Here is an 18,946-nt window from a genome sequence, read left to right as displayed (position 1 = left end):
ATGCTTCTGATAAGACATTTTCTGGTAACTGTGGAAATAACATATTGAAGTCATTAATAAAATCCCCTTTCTCTTTTTGAGAATTTACAGAAGTTGACAAGTTCAGGTATATATTAGTTCTTTATGTCAAATGTTTTTTAAATAATAGTGTCTTCAGGAATATTTTTTATACCTAACAGTCACTATTTCTTTTTAAGCTGCCTCTGAACAGTGCTTCTGGGAATTATGAATTACTGGTGGAGGGCCATGCTGATGGCCAGCTTGTCTTCTCTAACCGTACCAGCCTGATGTACACGTCAAAAAGCACCTCTGTATTCATCCAGACTGATAAATCTATGTATAAACCAGGACAAGATGTGCTCTTCCGGATTGTCACTGTCTATCCTGACCTTAAACCTTACAAAGTGTCTCTGAATATTTATATCCGAGTAAGTATCCACAGAAGCACAGATGTTGGAATGTGTCATGTGTTCCAAATTTGTGACGAATATAGATTCTGTGTATTGCTACCTAAATCTTGCTAGCAGGGCCACTCGTGTTTAACATGCAGCTTGACTTTTCTCCTAGGATCCTCGGAAGAAATTGATTCAGCAGTGGTTGATGGAGGAGGGTGATTTGGGTGTAGTTTCCAAAAGGTTTCAGTTATCAATGAACCCTCCGCTAGGAGACTGGTCCATAGAGGTGGAAGTGAACGTGAGTATTAACACTGCCAAATCACAGAGAGATTTATTTCTTCTGCTAGACCTGTATAAAATTGTTTACGTTTGCTGAAACCAGTTCTAAACATGGATCATGAGATGAGCAATCCTTCCCTCATGTCAATATTGTGCAAGATACTTTGCAAAGATAATATGCAAGCCTCACAAGATTTTCCATAGTATATGGCTTTGTAGGGAAGGATGCAAGAACCCACATACATACTTTATCATAAGGTCTGTGTTTTGATTCCAGAATAAAAATTGTATGAAAAAAGTGAGGAGTTGTAATATTAATATAAAAGAAAGATCTCTCAGAGTAGAGGTTTTTTTTCTTTTTAAGCAAAATGCCCTTACATTTATTTTGCAAGCAAATACACAGAAATTTGTTGTACCACACTGTGCAGCCAGTCGATGTCTCAAGAGTTGAGGAACTAAGACTATTTACAGATCTTCTCCTAGTTTTAGGTGTTTTTTCAGCAACTCATAATGACTGATGAGCTAATGAGAAAAAATAACTTTGTAAAATAGAAAGGATGACTAGTGATACAGAACTATTGCAAAACAAAACTGGAAGAGTCTGTGTTGCATGTTGCTATTGATAGTAGTTCTCTCAGGCCAATCCTTCAAGCTGTTATGCTCCTCATACACCATGGAACATGTTTCAAAAATAGCTGGAGGTTTAGCTGTTCAAAACTCTGTGTGTCAGGGTTATTCAGCCTGCTTTTAAATACCTATAATTTGGGAACTGCATTTCCTATTTGGCTTTCAGTGGCTGCTCAGAGACATTTAGCAAGTATAAACAGGATAGCTTAATGTTACATAATGAGGGAGATGATGAGTAGAAAGGAGAACTCATGTGACCATGTATTACTTGGGAGCAACATTTACCAGTACCAGTTATATGTTTGATAGATTTCTATAGGCTTAGGTATGTCAGGGTGGTGTTCAATGAGTGTTTGGAATGGATTTTTCAAACACTTTGTCATGTGGGTGTGGAGTCGTTGCTGTTGTCTGTGATGGGAAAAATGTATTAAGTTGTTCCTGTGCTCCTCCCTGTGCTCTGCCACTCCTTCCCATCCCCTGACTGCTTCAGTAGCCTCTCAGTCACACTGGAGCTGCTGCAGTCAGGCTGAGATCTAAAGTGCAGTGGGGAAGTGGCCCAAACTGAAAAGCATCTGTGTGTTTTTCCTTGCCTAGACCAGTTCACTGATCCAGCTGACAAGCCATCTCCACTCACAGCTATTGTAGGTGCTTTCCAGCAGCTGGGGAAGTGTGGCTCAGACATGGAAACAAAGGCTGGTGGCAGTGGTGGGCTCCTTGAACAGCTCACATGCTAAGCAAAAAAGTGTTTGTGAAATGTTGCTTGAGTAATGCTGAAATTAGGACATAATTGATGAAGGAATTGTAGCAGCTGTTTTCAGGATCTGAAGGAGTGCCACTCCCTCCTGAAACAAAACCAAAAGAAAAAAAAATAGTAAAGTTGAAAGAAAAATGCCTTGTAAATTCATCTGGGTTAATGAAGCAGCTGTGAGACAAGTGAAACCTTAATAGAGTGTAGTTGATGATATTCTAAATTTTAGCCATGCTGCAGAAGGTTAATGATCTTGGAGAATGTATGTCAGAGTGAGAGTGTCTCTCATGTCATGAGTAACAAGGAGAAAGTAAATAGAGGACGTTTTGTTCCTATCTATTTCAACATATAGCTGAAGGGCATCAGGTAAAGGAGGTAAAGAGTGGTTTCAAAATGACTAAAGCATCATAACTGAACTGCAGAGCACAGCACTAGCAGTTATTGTGAATACTGAAAATTTAGACGGGATCAAAAAGTTTCTGGACAAATTCTCAGTATGCTCCATTGAGAACTGATGGTTAAAAAGGCCTCAAGTGTCAGCTCAAGACACAGTGTCACTCCTGGTTAATGCAGTTCCCTAGGTATTCTCTATTACTGCATGGTTGCCTTTTTGGAAGATGCATCCTGACAACACAGATTGCTGGAGGAGCTGAATACAAAGGTACCAAAATTGTGTTAAAAGGAGATCAGGCTAAATGGTTCCTTTTGACATTTAAACTCTTTGAACTGAAAATTAAAATAGAGGAAAAGAAATGTATATTATATTTTAAAAAATATTTTAGACCTTGGTGTCCAGAAAAAACTGTCTATTCTTATGGTTCTTATCCTTTGAGAATAGAACAGCAACCTCAAGTCCCACACAGAAATACTTATGTATACTTTCAGGCCCTTTTTTTTTATACCTGCTCTGCTTTAATTTTCAAATTCTGTGTTGAATATAATGACAAAGCAATATGCTTTATTTCTACAGCTTGTGCCTACACAGCATCTTCATTGGATAAGGGTATCATATGCAAGATACATTAAATGATATTGCAATATTCACACTATTAGATTAGGTCTGCCTACTGTGTTGTCTCACAAACTTATTTTTCTGATAGTGTGTCAACCATTTTATTAATGAAACCTGCAAGATGCCTTGAAAAATAAAGGAAAATAACTTCTATAATGGGAAACTATTTTATTCTCTTGATTGCAAGGGAATATGTGCCATGAAATACAAGATCATATGGGATGGGGTTCAGTTTGAACATTAAGGTGTGTAGGGGTCTCTGTGTTGGTGATATAGTGGGGATTTAGTTGGTGTTCAGTGAAAGCTAGTGAGTGACTGGATAACTCCTAGTGGATATTCCTAGCTATTAGCTGGATATTCCTCTCTCTTCTGCAGCAGTTCTACTGTTCAAGGTAGTTACAGGTTTTATTGTGTCATATCTAAAGTTGCATAGATTCACCACTCTTCTTGATAGCAGAGGTCACTGACAACTTAGATTGCTACTACGAAAGTCTTAGTATATGACTGGGAATTTTAACAGATATGTCTACCTATCCTTAGCTAGTACTGCCAGCTCTGGCTCTGCATGGCATCCAGTGCAGCTTATGAAGCTGTTCAGGCTTTAGGAACGTCTTCATATGGCAAACCCAGACTGATCTCTGCATGACTTACCTGTCCTGATGCCATGACCTGAACTTGCTGGTTAAATATCCAGCCTTTCTTTCTCAGATTTCCCTCTTGTCTTTAAAGAATGGTTAAGTGATTAAATAACATTTCCCTTCTCGTGATTAAAGATCATTTTCCAAGTGTACTGAGCCTTGATTTTTGGAAGTGCTGCCTCTGAATCCTGTTTTAAATCAGGTTTTGGCTGCTTGCTGCTGTTAAACTTCCTGTAGTATTTTTAATAAAAGTTCAGGTGTTAGTACAGCTGTTCCAGGAAAACTCAAGACAGAGTAATTACAGTCTGGTTTCCAAGTCTCTACCTTATATTTTAGTTGGATATCTTATATTTCCTGTTGCTGAAAGACTTCTAGTTGCTGAGATTTAGTAGTATGCACGTCCAACCAGAAGTTGTTTCTAGTTTAAACAGCATTTTGTAATTTAATTTATGGAAGTTGTTATGTATAAATTTATGATAAAATATTGAAGAGTAGTTTTTTCTGTTTCAGGTGCAACAAGGGTTTTCCAAAATATTTTTGAGGGTATTACATTTTTTTTAAAGCTTCAGCTATAAAGCAAACTTTCAGAATCAACTGGGAATGATTATATACTTTACATGTTGAATTTTTTAGCTTTTGAGGTTTAATATATGTTGCAGTGTATGCACAGCAAATTCTGTCATGTTTTACTGCTAGGTCAGTTATGGATTTCACATTTGATATGTTAAGTTTAATGTTGTATATATAATTGCTTAAAAAGGTGTCACACTTCTTCAAAATAAGACTGTACATAAGGCCTTTGGCATTGCCTGAGTATTCAGTAGTTCGAAATGTGCACAGATATTCAATCAGGATCTGCTAGTGTAAGTAGTGGTGACACTGGTGGCACTCCGACTAGTTTCTGGAGACTGCACTATTGAATTTGAACAGAATTTCATTTTGGAGTTTGTTTCTTGCACGTGAAAACAAAGCATGGAAATGATCATGAAGTGCTTCTGTTAGTTCTGTCTAGACAAAAATCTGTTTTATTTAGCTGCAAAGCCAAGGTGAAAGAGTGCTCCTGACAGGGCCTGTGAGACAATGAGGTAGCTCCAGGAATGCAGCCAGTGCCAGCACTGCACTTTTCCAGGGCAAAGCCCTGGACCACACCCAGAGTCTTTCCTAGTACTCTAACAGCGATGCATATCAAAGTCAGAAACAAATAAGGAAACGGACCCTGACCAGATTAATTTCACAGTCTTTCAGTTGCCAAAGATGAAAAAATATATCTGGGGAGCAGCTCCTGTGACCTCACTTTTGTTGGATCAGGCCCCATGAATTAAAACAAGACTGTTCATCACAGCAGAGCAGAATCTAGACTGTAGTTGTTAGGGATTCTTGGATGTCAGGATACACAGCACCTAAGGCTCCCCTGCAGAAAGACTCATCCTCATCATCCCAGGACACTTCCATGGATCTCTTTTTGGCACTGTTTTCTTACTCTGGGTGATCAGCACAGAGTTCAGTAGGTGTTCTGCAGTTTAAAAAGATGCTGATTTAGAGCAAAATGTTGTTAGTCTGGAAGAGTGAGTGTACTTAAGAAGCAGGAGAAGGCATGCAAGACAAAACCTGTACTAGAATAAAGCACCTCTGGAGAAAATGGAATAGGCATTGTGTTGTTTTCCTGTCTTAAAGAAAACCCCTAAAAATCTCTCTTGTGTTGTGCATATATAAATAACTTACTGCTTGTCTCAAAAGTCACTATTCCTGGAAAGTGATTTAACAACTTCCACTTCAGTATATTTGAACAGTATTTGCCAGAGAGAACTAAAATGATAGAGTAGTTGTAGTGCTGTTACTTTTCCTACTTCAGGCCAGCTTGGCTAAAACATGTGTTAGTGGAAAAAACCTGGCTTGGTATTCACATAATCAAGATGACCAAGTAGGGTCTTTTCCTTTCCCTGAAATATGAAGCATGGCTTGATTTCTGTCACAAAGTTTTTCATTTTAGGGAAGATGCAGCCAGGAGTACTAGTCTCACTGTAATCTCTGGGGTAACATTTTGTTCAGGGTTTGCTTTATGGCAAAGGTCACATATGTAGTTAGTATTGGAAATAAAAGCTGTACAGAGAACAAGATGTGAGATGAATACACTACAGGTCATTTTCCTAAGACACATGTTCTTAAGGCTACCTGATAGTAATCTGAATGTGGACTGATTTATGCATGTCAGTGCTCTAGCATTTTGTCTTGCAAGTGTTATGAGAATAGCTGGTTCTGCATGTGTATTTTCAAACCTAGGAATATAAATTTGGCAGTTGTTCTGGTGATCAGCGACTTAATAATGAAATTGGCAGCAATCTGATTTTTACTTTGATAGGGGTATTTTGCTAGGAAATGTGTAAATACAGAAATATAAAGGGCTTTGTCTGAGATGCTTAACTTGCAAAGTTGTTGATCAGGTAACAAAAGTTTATAATTGTTTCCAGTTTAGGTCCTGGTCCTAGTATTTTTACCATAGGAGTTCTCAGTTTATCCTCTCTTGCTACAAACAGTCATTCCTATCTGATACATCTTAATGGCACCTGACAATTGGTTGTGCATAATCATTCTTCTTTTCCCTCCTGAAGGAAATCAGGAAATAAGTGAAAAATTTAGAAAAGTAGGAAAATAGAAGAGAACACAAGTAACAGCACATTATCTATTTTATTTTATTTTATTTTATTTTATTTTATTTTATTTTATTTTATTTTATTTTATTTTATTTTATTTTATTTTATTTTATTTTATTTTATTTCTTTCCTTGATTTTAAGTAACAAATAGCTGAGACAAGAAGATGCAACACAAGGGTATCTCTGCTGAAGTAAGTATGGCTGTAGACTGCAACTAAGCTGCAGCCACCTTTTGAGTAAGTGTAGAATCATAAGATACAAGGTTTTGAAATAGTATTGTCCACTAGCTAGACACTGTAGGAGCTTCTTGTTTGTAGAAGTTAATTTAAGATGTGCTAGCAAAGGTGGTGCTGGTATGTCAATCACAGTTTATCATGATGACTGTGACTACTTATGCTAGGTAGTTTTATGCTAGCTAGCTCAGGTATTCCATTTTTTCAGTACTGAAACCAGGCATATGTAGATGTCTGCAGACTGGAAGCTGCACAAGCTGTTCATGATAAATACTTAGAGTCTGCATCACATGAACTTCTGTGTCCTTCTGTTTTGCAAATATATACTACTGGTCTCTACAGGAGCTGATAGGGATTGAGCCTTGAGTTAAAATCATGTCATGTCAGGAATTGTAGTTTAACTTGAATATGGGTGGGATTTGACTAAGAAGGTATGTTAAACTTTCTAATCTAATCACGATTGTATGTATTTTCTCATACGAATTTTTTTCAATAGGGTCAAGTTCATTATCAAAGATTTAAAGTGATGGAATATGGTAAGTGTTATTTAGTAGTGACCAAAATCAGTAGTGATTCTCCATTGATTTATACTAGCTTCTCTTGTCTGGCATGAACATTTTTAAATACTCACAGAAAGTTTAATTTCCAAATCTTTGGATTCTCTGAGACTGACAAAAAATACTATCTTATCAGCTGCCCTGTTTATCTTTGGTAGTTTTAACGATCCCAAAATATCACTATAGTATCTGGTTTTGAAGCTTACTGATGAGTCTGTAAAGGCTGAATAGGCTAAATGTTTTATATTTCAGACTTACAAGCTTATATGCAGGCTGTTTTTATGCTGCTTTTTTCTCCTTTCAACAAAAACTTGTAGTCTGGGGATTGGGTTAAAAATACATCTTGCCTTATATTAGAAAACTTAAGAATCTAGTAGTCTTTATCAAATTACATGTTCTATCCTTGCTACTTAAAAAAAAATTCCTTCTGTGAATTTAATGCTTCTTGTAATTTTTTTTTTTCAGTTTTACCAAAATTTGATGTCATGATAACAATGCCCTTATACTACTCTTTGAGAGATGAAGATGTAACTGGTGTTGTTTCTGCAAAGTAAGTAAATCACTGATACTGTTGTCATCCTCACTCTTAAGAAACTTATTGTGGGTCTCTAAGTGTCTAAAAAAAACAAACCAAACTTATATTTAGAATGCTAATAAAGCCCCATCTATTAAAAATTAGCTGGCTACTATCTGTTTCTAGCTACTAGATTTTGTTGTAAAAAGATTCAGTAGATTTTCAGACTTCTAGTAAGTTCTTTTGGTCTGGTAAACAGACTTCTAGACTATAGCTATACATTTTCAGCTACCTTATTTGAAAATTTCTTAAGTTTCTTGCTTGCAATATGTATTTTGATGCTTTTCTTATTTGTTTTTGTAGTTCTTTTATGGTACTTTACAATTTACCATGTTAAGGTCTGTAGGTAGAGTAACTATATTTTATTAGAAAAGTTGAAATATTAGGCAAACTTCTATGAATATACTCCTTGTTCCAATAGATCAGCATTGAGGATTTCAAGTATAGGTTTCTCATATAAAAATATCTATAGCTGTAAATAGGTAAAGAATGAAAAGCTCTTGAGAAAGAGGCTTCAGTGTAGACTACTGTGTAAATAATATTTCTTTTTCAGCTAAGCTAATATCTAGACAAAAAATTACTACGCATTAATCTCAGATATAAATTAATTTTATTTTTGAAGATGAGAGCCAAATAGAGCTACCTGACAGATCCATCCAAGAAGACCAAAATAAAGGGTCTTTTGTGGGTTATCTAATGCCTTAAAATACATACTTTCTGAAGAAGCTCTTTGTTTACAGGTGAAATGCAGAAATCATTGTTTAACAAGCTATTTAAATTAAATGTTTGGGCTTTGAGAAAACACTTCAGTCTAGAAGTAGAATCCATGCAACCTGATATTCTAAACTGTCAATGCCAGGTTGGATGGGGCCCTGAGCAGCCTAATCTAGTGGGTGGCATCCCTGTACATGGCAAGGGGGTTAGAACTATATGACCCTTAAGATCCCTTCTATCTCAAACCATTCAATAATTCTGTGAATCTCCTAAAGGGCAATTAAAAAAAAAAAAAGTTATTGCTTTTTTTCCCCCATTCTACTTTGCTTTTGGAAACGATTATATGCCAGCTAATATTTGGTTTTTTAAGCTGTTCTGGTCTTCTCCAGGATACTTGGCTCTTTTATCTGGCATACTCATAGGGTGTGTGAAAGTGTACCTGTTTGCTGCAATGAATTCATACTTAGACACCAGTGAACCATATGAGGTTAAATCCCAGCAGTGACAAAGTTTTACTGATACATTGTAATTATTTATAGAGAGCGACTTCATTCCTAGTGACTATTTTTATAGACATAATGCCTCTTTATATATCTTGTAGATGTCATAAACCCCATTTTCTTCTGTGGAGTATTATTAGATCAAGTTAAGTACAGGGATGCTGCCCAATGGCAGTATAATTTCAAGGTTAATGGCAGCTTATTACTGTAATTAGGTCTGCTTAGACTGAGTTCAAATGCAAGACAGTGTTATCAGAGTTATTCCTGTAACTATGCTGTTTGATTTTTCCTTTTGCTTTTCAGTTTTGATATTACTTAAGTGGCTGCATAATGATTTAAAGTACTTTAAAGTTATCACACCTGCATGTATTACTGCTGAGGACTAGAATGATTTTAGGTGTTCTGTCTGTCCCCATGTTATTCCTTCCCATATTTGTCTCTCTGTCTCTATCTGATAGTGTCATAGTTTCTCTTAAGTATGACTTGGAAACATTTATACAAAACTTTGTTTTATTGCTGCTTAGTGACTGCAGGTTGCTACTGTCATCCCAAGAAGGGAGTATGTTACAGTTTTCAGATTTGCCACTGCTGGACATTGTTTGCAATGATTTTTTGAGATTGTGATTACTAAATAAGTAGTAATAATTATTACCAAATATCTGGACATATCTCATTTTGTGTTAGCAGTATTTGGTAAGCAAAATACACTTCCCACATCCCATTTTAACTCTACTGCATATTAGTTATGATGCTACATCAGTGTTCTGTTCAATAATTTGCTTTCAGCTTTTAGCTTAGTATAGTTAACTTTTGTACATCATACAGCCTATAATAATTTTAATAGGTTTGTAGAGCTTACGTAGTGGAAAGAGCAGCACTGTGTATCTTCTACAGGTTTTGGGCTTCCAGCTTAAGTGTTGATAAACATGGCAAACTCCGTGTTTTAAAGCAGAAATGTGTTCTATGCCTGTTTGAGCCAGAGAATAATAATTTAGTAGGATCTTTTGACTTGAGAGCTGTTCAGGAGCCCAAGTTCTGGAGGGTGGTGTGTTATTTGACTTTGACTGATGTGTTTCAGGTACACCTATGGAAAGCCAGTAAAGGGAACTGTAACAGTCACTTGCCTTTCTGTTTCTTACTGGACAAACAAGAGAAATATAACAACAACAATGGAGGTGAGTCATCTCTTAGTAGTTTCTTTAAGTCTGTGTCCTGTTGTGGGTTAAATCATGCTTGGAATCATTCCTGAGTGCTGAGTTCAGCTGGAGAGAGTTAAAATCTCTTTAATTTCCAGCCTAAAGCATCTACATTCAGACTGCTTGTTGGGAATGATACTTGGTACCTGTGCTCCCTTCACTTGTGCCTGGAAGTTATTTTGGAGAGTACCAACTGACCCAGGTAGAAAATTTTTCCAGAAGCTGCATAGGTGCTGGAGGACCCGTGCTCAGGAATGCTCCCTGGCCCAGTGTCTGCTCCTGCACACTGAGCTCTGTGTCACAAGGCCAGAGAAGAAAACTCCAATAGGTGCAGCTCTGGCATGGGAGAAACCAAAGCATTTTGCCTACTAATTACCAGCAATTACATTTGAGCTACTGCACTAATTGTAATCCGAAGCATGACATTGAAGAAGACACAGAGTTTCAATCTGAAGGCTTAAAAGAGGTGATAGATTCATTGCATTCCCTTTGCAAAATCAGACAGTTTACTTTTGACATGGGGTCTGTGTTTAAAAAAGGTTAAATTTCTGCTACATGAAGTAACTGTAATTTTTTGTTTGCTGACTTCAGCCACTGTCCAACTTCAGTGCCTTCAGCATCACTTAGTCTACAGAAATTCTGAGCTCAGATGCTGGAATAGGGTATACCCCTCTCCTCAGGCAGGAACTTGTTCATTGTATTTTCCTGTAAATCTTAGGTACCACTGCACTAGCCATGTAGAAGTGCATAATTCTAGAAATTAGGAAAAAAAAAGTAATTTTTTCCATAAATCATTGTTGCCTCTAAAAAGTAGTGAACTTCTACTGGATTTAATAAAAATGGTTGCTGATTGCAAAAATACAAAGGGTCAGCATTCATAATTTTCTGGTGTTCACACTCCAAAATTTGTACGTGGAGAGAGCTAGAGGACTTAACCAGAAATAAGCTACTGTAGACAGAAAGGTGTCCTTGGCTTTTCTGACCCAACAATTACTTTTTCCTACATTGCAGATAAATGGATCTGTGAATGTAACCTGTAACAAGCTTATGTTGCAAAACTTGAATGCTGAGCAGTCGTGGCACCAAGGTGACAGTGATTACACAGAGCCGATAGAAATGATCGCGGTGGTGACTGAGTCACTCACAGGTACGTGGCTGTGTGAGGTCTTCTGGCAGAAATCCAGAGGCCCTTAATGCTGTGTGGAACAGGCTGGAGCTCTAAAAAGTATCATGTACTGATGTCAGCACAAACCATCCACATTCAAATATATTATCTGAATGTTGCTTGCCTAGAAATTTAATAGTTTAACCAGCTGTTAACTCTGTTGAATAGAGTTCTATGCTAAATGATTTATTAAATAACCAACAAACACATTCGGATAGTAGCTTAAAGTCAGTGACTGATCATTTCTGATGAGAAGAGCAGGCATAAAGAATTGCTTGCATTAGCCTGAACTTTACAAACTTAACTTTAATCATAAACTTACCTGGCATTGTGTATTTCTAAGCTACATTAGTAGAAAGTCTTCCCTGGTCCTGGGTTGTCCATATTCTAGCCTTTTCTAGATGGACTGATTTGCAAACTGAGAGGTTTTTGTGAGTTCATGTTCCACTGCACCTTGCACATTAGGAAAAAAAAATCGTGTACAAAATTTCTGTCTGTCCCAAAAACTAGGCTTCATTATAGACTTTCTGTAGAAACCCCAGCAAGGTGAAGCTGACTGATTTGGGATTTAGTAAGTGCCTTCCTTGTGTAAGTGGAGTCCTGTGTGGTATATCTTATATTGCATTGTGGCAGGCAGTACCAGTTCATATACTGCCTTTGTACTGATGCTCAGCTAGAAGAATGAAGAATGATAGGAGTGGAAATGGTGAAAAAGATGATAGAATTATTTCAAAGCCATGGGCAGTAAATTGTGTTGCTCCTGAAGTAAAATATGTGTTAAATGCATTTTGTCTAAACACATACAATTTTTCAACAGGAATTTCCCAAAATTCAAGTACCATCATATTTCCAAAGCAAAGTGACTATTTTATTGAATTTCTGGACTACACTAGAGTTATAAAGCCTTCTCTGAACTTCATAGCTACTGTAAGTTCTTTTGTTTGATTATTACCTGTGGATAAACAAATGTAACTTCTCTACCCTTAGATTGCAAAGTTTGCCTTGGATTTTTAATTGTAATTTACAGAATTATTTTAAAATTCCCTTTTTTTTTCACAATACGTATCAGCAAATACTAAACTTGAAGGCATTTGCTCTAGAAAAGGGTAAAGTGGCAGGGAATGCTGTAGTCTTGGCAGGATATATTTGTGTATAGTTTGTTAGCATTCTTATGGAAGAGAAATCTTCCCTAGATGTTATTTTTGACTGTGCTTTGAAACAACAGATTAGTTATTAAGTTTCAAACCTCTTTATAGTATTTGTGTATCTATCTGTATATGTATATATATATATATCTACATACACACACAAATATATACTTTATATAATGAATTTGTATATTTAAGCATTTTTCACATAATTCAGTTAAAATTCATTAAACCACATTGCTTTCAAGTGAAAGTGTTGTTTCTGCCTTCTGTCCTTTTTCATGCCAGCTGCAGTTCACTCAGAAATATTTCATGTTCTTCTGTCCCTCCTCTGCATTCAGTATTTCTGCATTTTGCAGAGGCTGCATATTGTATCACTGCATTTTTCTTGAAAAGGGGAATAAATTTTAGAGTTCTTTACTGTATAGAAATGAGACCTAAATAGCAGTGATTTAGGCTGAATATGCTCTTCCAGAGTAGATTGGCTCAAGACATAGCTTTATGCTATCCTGATCATTTGGGCTTTTGGTTTTTGTGCTTTTCATTTTCTTTGCCAGCATCCTAATTTGAATCCATCTGTTTTTTTCTTCTCTTCCAAAGATGAACTGAGTGAGAGATAGCTAAGGCATCTGGCAATTTTTGCAGCTGGCAGACAGGAAGGTATCAGTTATTCTCCCAAAGAAGTGTGAATGAGCAGCTGCTGCTGTTACTAAAAAGTGGGGATCTTACACGAAGAGCATATGCTCTTCAGAGAGAGAGCAGGAAAATTGTGGCTGAGGAGGAGAGGTAAAGCAGTGACATCTATGGACTGAAAAAGAAAAGGGAAACATCAGTTCAATGCTTTTAAATAGAAAAGTTGATTTTTTTGTAGTGTATAATGCAGAATAAGAATGATTTTACTGGATGAAAATCTGCTTGAATGTGGGCATAAAGATTGTAAATTGTAGTGCTGATTGATGTAAGTTGTACACTGTCAATTTTGGGCCTGGCTTCAGTCTTCAACTCATTTAATGAATTCATAAACACATCCAACTCAGCACCATCTCTGCTCATCTGACTCATTTTCCCACATGATGTGAAAAAATGTTAGGTTGCCCTTTCTTACGGTGGTGAAATGCAAGTGATAAAATTAAGTATTCAGACTATAGGTAGGATACATACAGTTAATCTGAGACACAAACATTTTCAGCTAGAAAAGTAATTGGGAGAGCTGAAATTCAGCATCTCCTTTCAGTTCCATCTCCTTTGCTTTTACTCTTTTTTTATTCCCTGGAGTTATGAATAATTTTGTTCTTGCCTGACTTGCCTACTTGCAGTGCTTGGTAGAGAACAGAAATAAAACTATTGATGTGTGAGAAATCTGAAGATGCATTTTTTTTAATGATGTGAGTGCAAATATTGTTACTGTGCATTTTAGCTTTACCCTGTTTGATGGGTTTGATAATTGTTTTCCTTCTTTTTGTTTAGCTAAAGGTATCACGTTCTGATAGCAGCCAGCTGACAGCTGAAGAGAGACATAATCTTGTAACAATCACTGCACAACAGTCAGACCTGCTTTTCCATCACTCTTCGCTTTCTCATCTGGAAAATGAGGCAACAGAGGAGAGAAATCTGACAGTCCATGTCCTGAACTACACAGTTCCAGAAAATGGAGTAATTGATGTTGAGTTTCCAATCCTGCCTGATACAAAAACTCTGAGAGTTCAGGTACTGCTTTGTAACATGTCTCTTTGGAGTGTTGACACACGCAATTGTGTGGGCTGGGATCAGTGATGTGCTGTCCTGCTATCTGCAGCAGCTGACATGTCACCTATTGTTATTTTTGTTACTTCATGTTACAGCTGGAAAGAAAGTGAGAGATCTGTCAAATGGGATTTAATACTTGCACCATGATATCAAAGGAAAAACGCCAGATACCCAAAGCATAAAGTGGACTTTTGAGAAGTCCATGCTCTTGTAAGCTGTACTACATATAGGAATGTCACAGATTTTGCTGTTAAGGGGTTTTTTTGCACTGTCTCACAGGCAGAGTTCCTCAGCAGTAAGACTGACATAGGTGTTTATGATGTGTTCAGCTCCTCCAGTCAGACTTATCTCCAGCTTAAAACAAAGAGCCAGGAAATAAAGGTACAGTCTGATACAAAACTTGCTATGATAAAAACCAAGTTACTAATGGTTTTTCCCTACTCATCCATATGAATCATGTGCTTTTCCTAGGCTGGGCAGCCTTTTGAGCTGAGCATTGCAAGCAACAAGCCAGTGAGAGAGTATCACTATCTGGTAAGTTACAGGCTTTACGTATGGGGACAATCCAAGATGACTTTTACCAACTTGAGAAATACTCCAGTGAGTGGAATATGATTGAACATTTGAGAGATTCAGCATTTTTTAAATTGTGCTTTGTGGAGGAGGAAGCTCAAAAACTTCCTTTCCACTAGGATGGTCCTTTTTGAAAGAGATCTCTATTATTCTACCTAGGAGGAATGCCCCTGGCACTGTAAGGAAGTCCTTCTGGAAAAAGTGCTTGTCTGATCTGGGTGCTGGGTTATCCCTGCTTGCAGATGTGAGACAAGGCACAAGTGTGAGAACAATACTGCTTCTGACTGAGCAGAGCTTCTGCAATGGGAGAAGGGACAAGGATGTCCCAGGAGCAGCCCAAGCTGTGGCTTTGTCAGGCGGTCCTGCAGATGCAGATGGAAGCAGGAGCCTGGTGGAGCCTCTGTGCAGATTCGGGACTGTCAGGCTGAGCCTGTGGGTACAGGGTGAGAAGAGCTGCCTGCTGAGGAAACAGATGGTTGAGTGGACAGAGAGGCGTTCTTAACAAGGGGATTACTAGGAAGCATTTTAAAATAAATATCTTGGGTAGTGGCTTAATTGCTCAACTTCTCTACTGTATCTTGAAGGATCTGAAAGATTTATTAGATATACTATCATGAGTTTCCCATCCTGTCTGTCTTGTTCACAGTCTGCATCTTAGTGACCACGGTAACTAGGATACTTTTTCTTTCACAGGCTTTAACAGTAAACTGAATTAGGAAAACCATGTTAAATGTGGGCGTTCATATATATTTTCTAAAATAGAAACACTCTCTAGAAGGTTTAGAATGAATCAGGTCCATACAACCAAAGGCAGGGAACTGCCCTTCATCTCTCTGTTTTCATTATAAGTGTATGATCTAGTAGGAGCAAATTTAGAGTGAAAAAATTGATGCTGTGGACCTGATATCCAGGTATTTGGGGTAGCTTCAGACTGGCTCTAATTTGATCTATTAAAATGAATGCATGCTTTTAACTGGAGCACATTACTAGACCCCAGTTCACACTCTCCATGAGGCAAAACAAAGTGTTCTAAATAGGGGTGTTTTGGAGGTTTGCTTTTGAAACTATATGCCTGATCCAAACTCAATTGCTGGTACAGATAACCCACATGAGCCAACCCTACTACTGTTGTATTTTTATGTTCAGATACCTTGTATGTGTACTTGTTGGAGTTCTTTACTTGTCCATAGTGATACAGGAATTAAAACATAGAAAAAAACCCTATTATTTACATGTTACATCAGCTATCATGCCCATTTTCACAGAACTGGTCTACCAGTTAGTAAAAAAAATGAATCACAGGTATGTGTCTCTTCTTTAACAGCTACTTGTAGAACAAATTGCTGAGTGTATGATATATTGAGGATACAAACAGTTTGAGTGTTTGATTTTTTTTCTCTTTCAGGTATTATCTAAGGAACAAATTATGGCTTTTGGCACAAAGTCTACAAAAACATTCACTTTAACAGCAGATAATTCCTGGGCTCCTTTGGCATCTATACTTGTATTCTATGTAGATGAGCTTGGAGTGGTTGTAAATGATGCTCTCACTGTCCCCATCCAGCCTGCTTTGGATGACAAGGTAATTGTATTGAACTTGTCTGAGACCATATTTTTGTCTGTGTTTTGTTAACAGTATTTAAGATCATAGGATTGTAAATGTAAAAACTTTTTCATTGAGGATATAATCTGAGATTTGTGCAAGTCTTTGGAAAGACTTTTGATAATACCAATGCAATTAGGGTCTAGTTTTGACATATTTGAAAGTCCTTTCTACTGGTTCTGTGTTTTCCATATAAACAGATGCACAGCATCTCCTTGTGTTTTTGGTGGTTTGGTCAATTACTGAGCCAAAGGTTACTCTAGCCAATATTATGACAAGGTGTCATAAGTGCTCTAAGGGTAGAATTGTAAAAGTTTAAAAAGACCTTGTTCTAGCCAGGCAGTGGTCACTTGTGACCAGTGTTTGTGTTTCATGTGACTAACCATACTTTAAGTCAAAAAAGTTTGAAGAAGAGTGAGAAAGTGCTTATTGCATCAATGAATTGATTTTTCCAGCTTACTTACCAGGATGGGATTTGGTCCTTTGTGCAAATAAAAGCCTTGCTATAACTTTTCATAGGTGAGGCCATCCAAAGGCTGGTTGGGTTCAAATTCTTTCTGTCCTGTGGAGACTTTAACACTTACAACCAGACATCTGCAGCGAGCCTGTTTGTCCTGCTGCATGAAAAATGTCTCCATTTGCCTCATGATTTATCCAAGTAACCAAAAGTCCTAGGAAAAAGACTCAGAGGTTCCCAGCATCCCAAGGGTTCTAGGAAAAGCAAATTCAGGTTCTTAATTATTGCCAAATAATATAAAAAATCTACTTCCTGGGAGTTGTTAACAGCTGTAAATATCACTGTAGAATTTAAATTTAAACTGTGTTTCATTTTTTTCTAGATTAAAATCTCTTGGAGCAAAGATAAGGCCAAGCCATCTGAGAAAATCTCCCTTAAAATCAGTACAACAGAGCCAGGATCAGTAATTGGACTTTCAGTTGTTGATAAAAGTGCAAAGCTTCTGGGAGAAAGTAGTGACATAACAGAGGAATCTGTAAGTATATGGGAAAAGAAGGTTGTCATTATTGTGTGTACGAAAGGTCTATGTGTGTGGAAATGCTACAGATTATATGCCGAATAAGTAATGTTCTTTGAGTATGATTTTTAGCCTGTAATTATGCTTTTTGTTCTTTTTGCAAGTCACATGGGTGGCAGAGATTGTAAGGCTTAAAAGGCAATAGGCACAGCATTTCCAATTCTAATCAATTTTTCATTGTTCTTCATTTGATGAATTATTAAGGCTTGGCAGTTTCTTCTTTCAGAAAAGTCGGAAAAAAATCCTAATGATTTATGTTTTGTGCTATTTAAAATTAATAATACAAAATAAAGAATGTTTTCTTGGGAGGAAAGAATAAATTATTCATATGTTTAAATTACCTTTACTTGCAGAAGCTCTGCTGCATCTACAGTTTGAAAGAGCTTACAATATATATATCAATTCCTAAAGTGCTCAAAGGACATAGCCTAAGTGCCATAAAATATCAATGGGCTCTATTCCAGGTTTCTATACAGTCTTAGTCACTCTTCCATTATCATAAAACCACTCCAACTTAACCCTCTGCATTCTATCACAGATTATTTTCTCTTTGTAATGAGACCTAAGCAACCTACAGCTTGTGTACAGCTGTATGAATTAGCAACAGTGAAAGTCCTTAAAATTGTGATTTGGCATTCAGTCTTTGGATGATTTTGTTTTTTTCCCCTTAGGTCCTCCATGAGCTCAATTTATACAGCACAGTGCAGTATTTCCCCCTGGTCAGAGGTTCTTATGGTGTATTTCAGGTACTTTATTTTTTCTTCATATTTCTAGGCTGTTGGTTTTTTTACTACTTAGTGATTTGCACATCACTTGCTAGAAAAAAGTGAACTTTTTAACTTTTGCAACTATAGGCAATGAAATGTTTTTAAGGCTTATATGAGTTTCGAATTGTGAATTTTGTCAATATGTGATACTCTGAATACCAATAAATATATTTATACTTCTATAAATACAGGTTGCTTTATGCTTGATATAGTCTTTACTTTGAAAAGTTTTCAGTCATTATGGCAATATTCAGATTCATATCCTCTTAGATTTTTAGGTTCCTGTATATTATTTGCTTTAGTTTTATGCTTGCTTTATGGCTTTATTTACCTAAAAAGAAGGAGGAGAAAACGAAGATAGATAAGCACTGTTGATGTCCTGAATGTCCTGTATTGAGATACACTGTATAAATTTTATCCAGAAATGCAGCCTATGGGTATCAACTGATGCAGTTCTTGAGGAGGATAAGGAACATTTTCTTTGTAAGTAATACAACAAATGTAGCCAAATCTAATTTACTGAGTGGGGAAGGAGGTCCATGGGATAGGGCCCCTATTATGTCTCCTTACTGTGCTGTATACAGGTTGCATCCAGCCTTGCAAATAATTACCATTTCAAAGGTTCAAGACATACAAAATTAATACAATTAGCATTTCTGAAATTTTCCTTTTTTACTGCAGTGGCATTACCTCTTAAAAGCCTGAGGATGAGTGGAGTTTTCATTTGCAGCTCCAGTTTCTGTATATTGCAGTAGTTTGTCATGTGTAGCCAAATTACATCAGTT

At 36.9% G+C, this 18,946-nt stretch overlaps 1 protein-coding gene across 2 annotated transcripts in view; it reads left to right on the top strand.

Moving 5' to 3' along the window:
• CD109 (CD109 molecule) overlaps positions 1-18,946 on the top strand; it is a 69,839-nt gene that overhangs the window by 18,174 nt on the left and 32,719 nt on the right. For both annotated transcript variants that reach the window (XM_014870181.2, XM_088162822.1), the window contains 14 exons: positions 198-428; positions 568-693; positions 7,081-7,120; positions 7,607-7,691; positions 10,008-10,104; positions 11,137-11,272; positions 12,108-12,217; positions 13,906-14,145; positions 14,464-14,565; positions 14,656-14,718; positions 16,163-16,339; positions 17,200-17,352; positions 18,066-18,140; positions 18,584-18,644. In XM_014870181.2, coding sequence (XP_014725667.2) covers positions 198-428; positions 568-693; positions 7,081-7,120; positions 7,607-7,691; positions 10,008-10,104; positions 11,137-11,272; positions 12,108-12,217; positions 13,906-14,145; positions 14,464-14,565; positions 14,656-14,718; positions 16,163-16,339; positions 17,200-17,352; positions 18,066-18,140; positions 18,584-18,644 — 1,696 coding nt within the window. The remainder of the gene's footprint in view (positions 1-197; positions 429-567; positions 694-7,080; positions 7,121-7,606; positions 7,692-10,007; positions 10,105-11,136; positions 11,273-12,107; positions 12,218-13,905; positions 14,146-14,463; positions 14,566-14,655; positions 14,719-16,162; positions 16,340-17,199; positions 17,353-18,065; positions 18,141-18,583; positions 18,645-18,946) is intronic.

Source organism: Sturnus vulgaris, chromosome 3 (genome assembly GCF_052056855.1).
Source record: "Sturnus vulgaris isolate bStuVul1 chromosome 3, bStuVul1.hap1, whole genome shotgun sequence".
Classification (NCBI taxonomy): domain Eukaryota; kingdom Metazoa; phylum Chordata; class Aves; order Passeriformes; family Sturnidae; genus Sturnus; species Sturnus vulgaris.
Note: the sequence above shows the minus strand (reverse complement) of the source record. Positions and strands in the feature narration are given on the sequence as shown.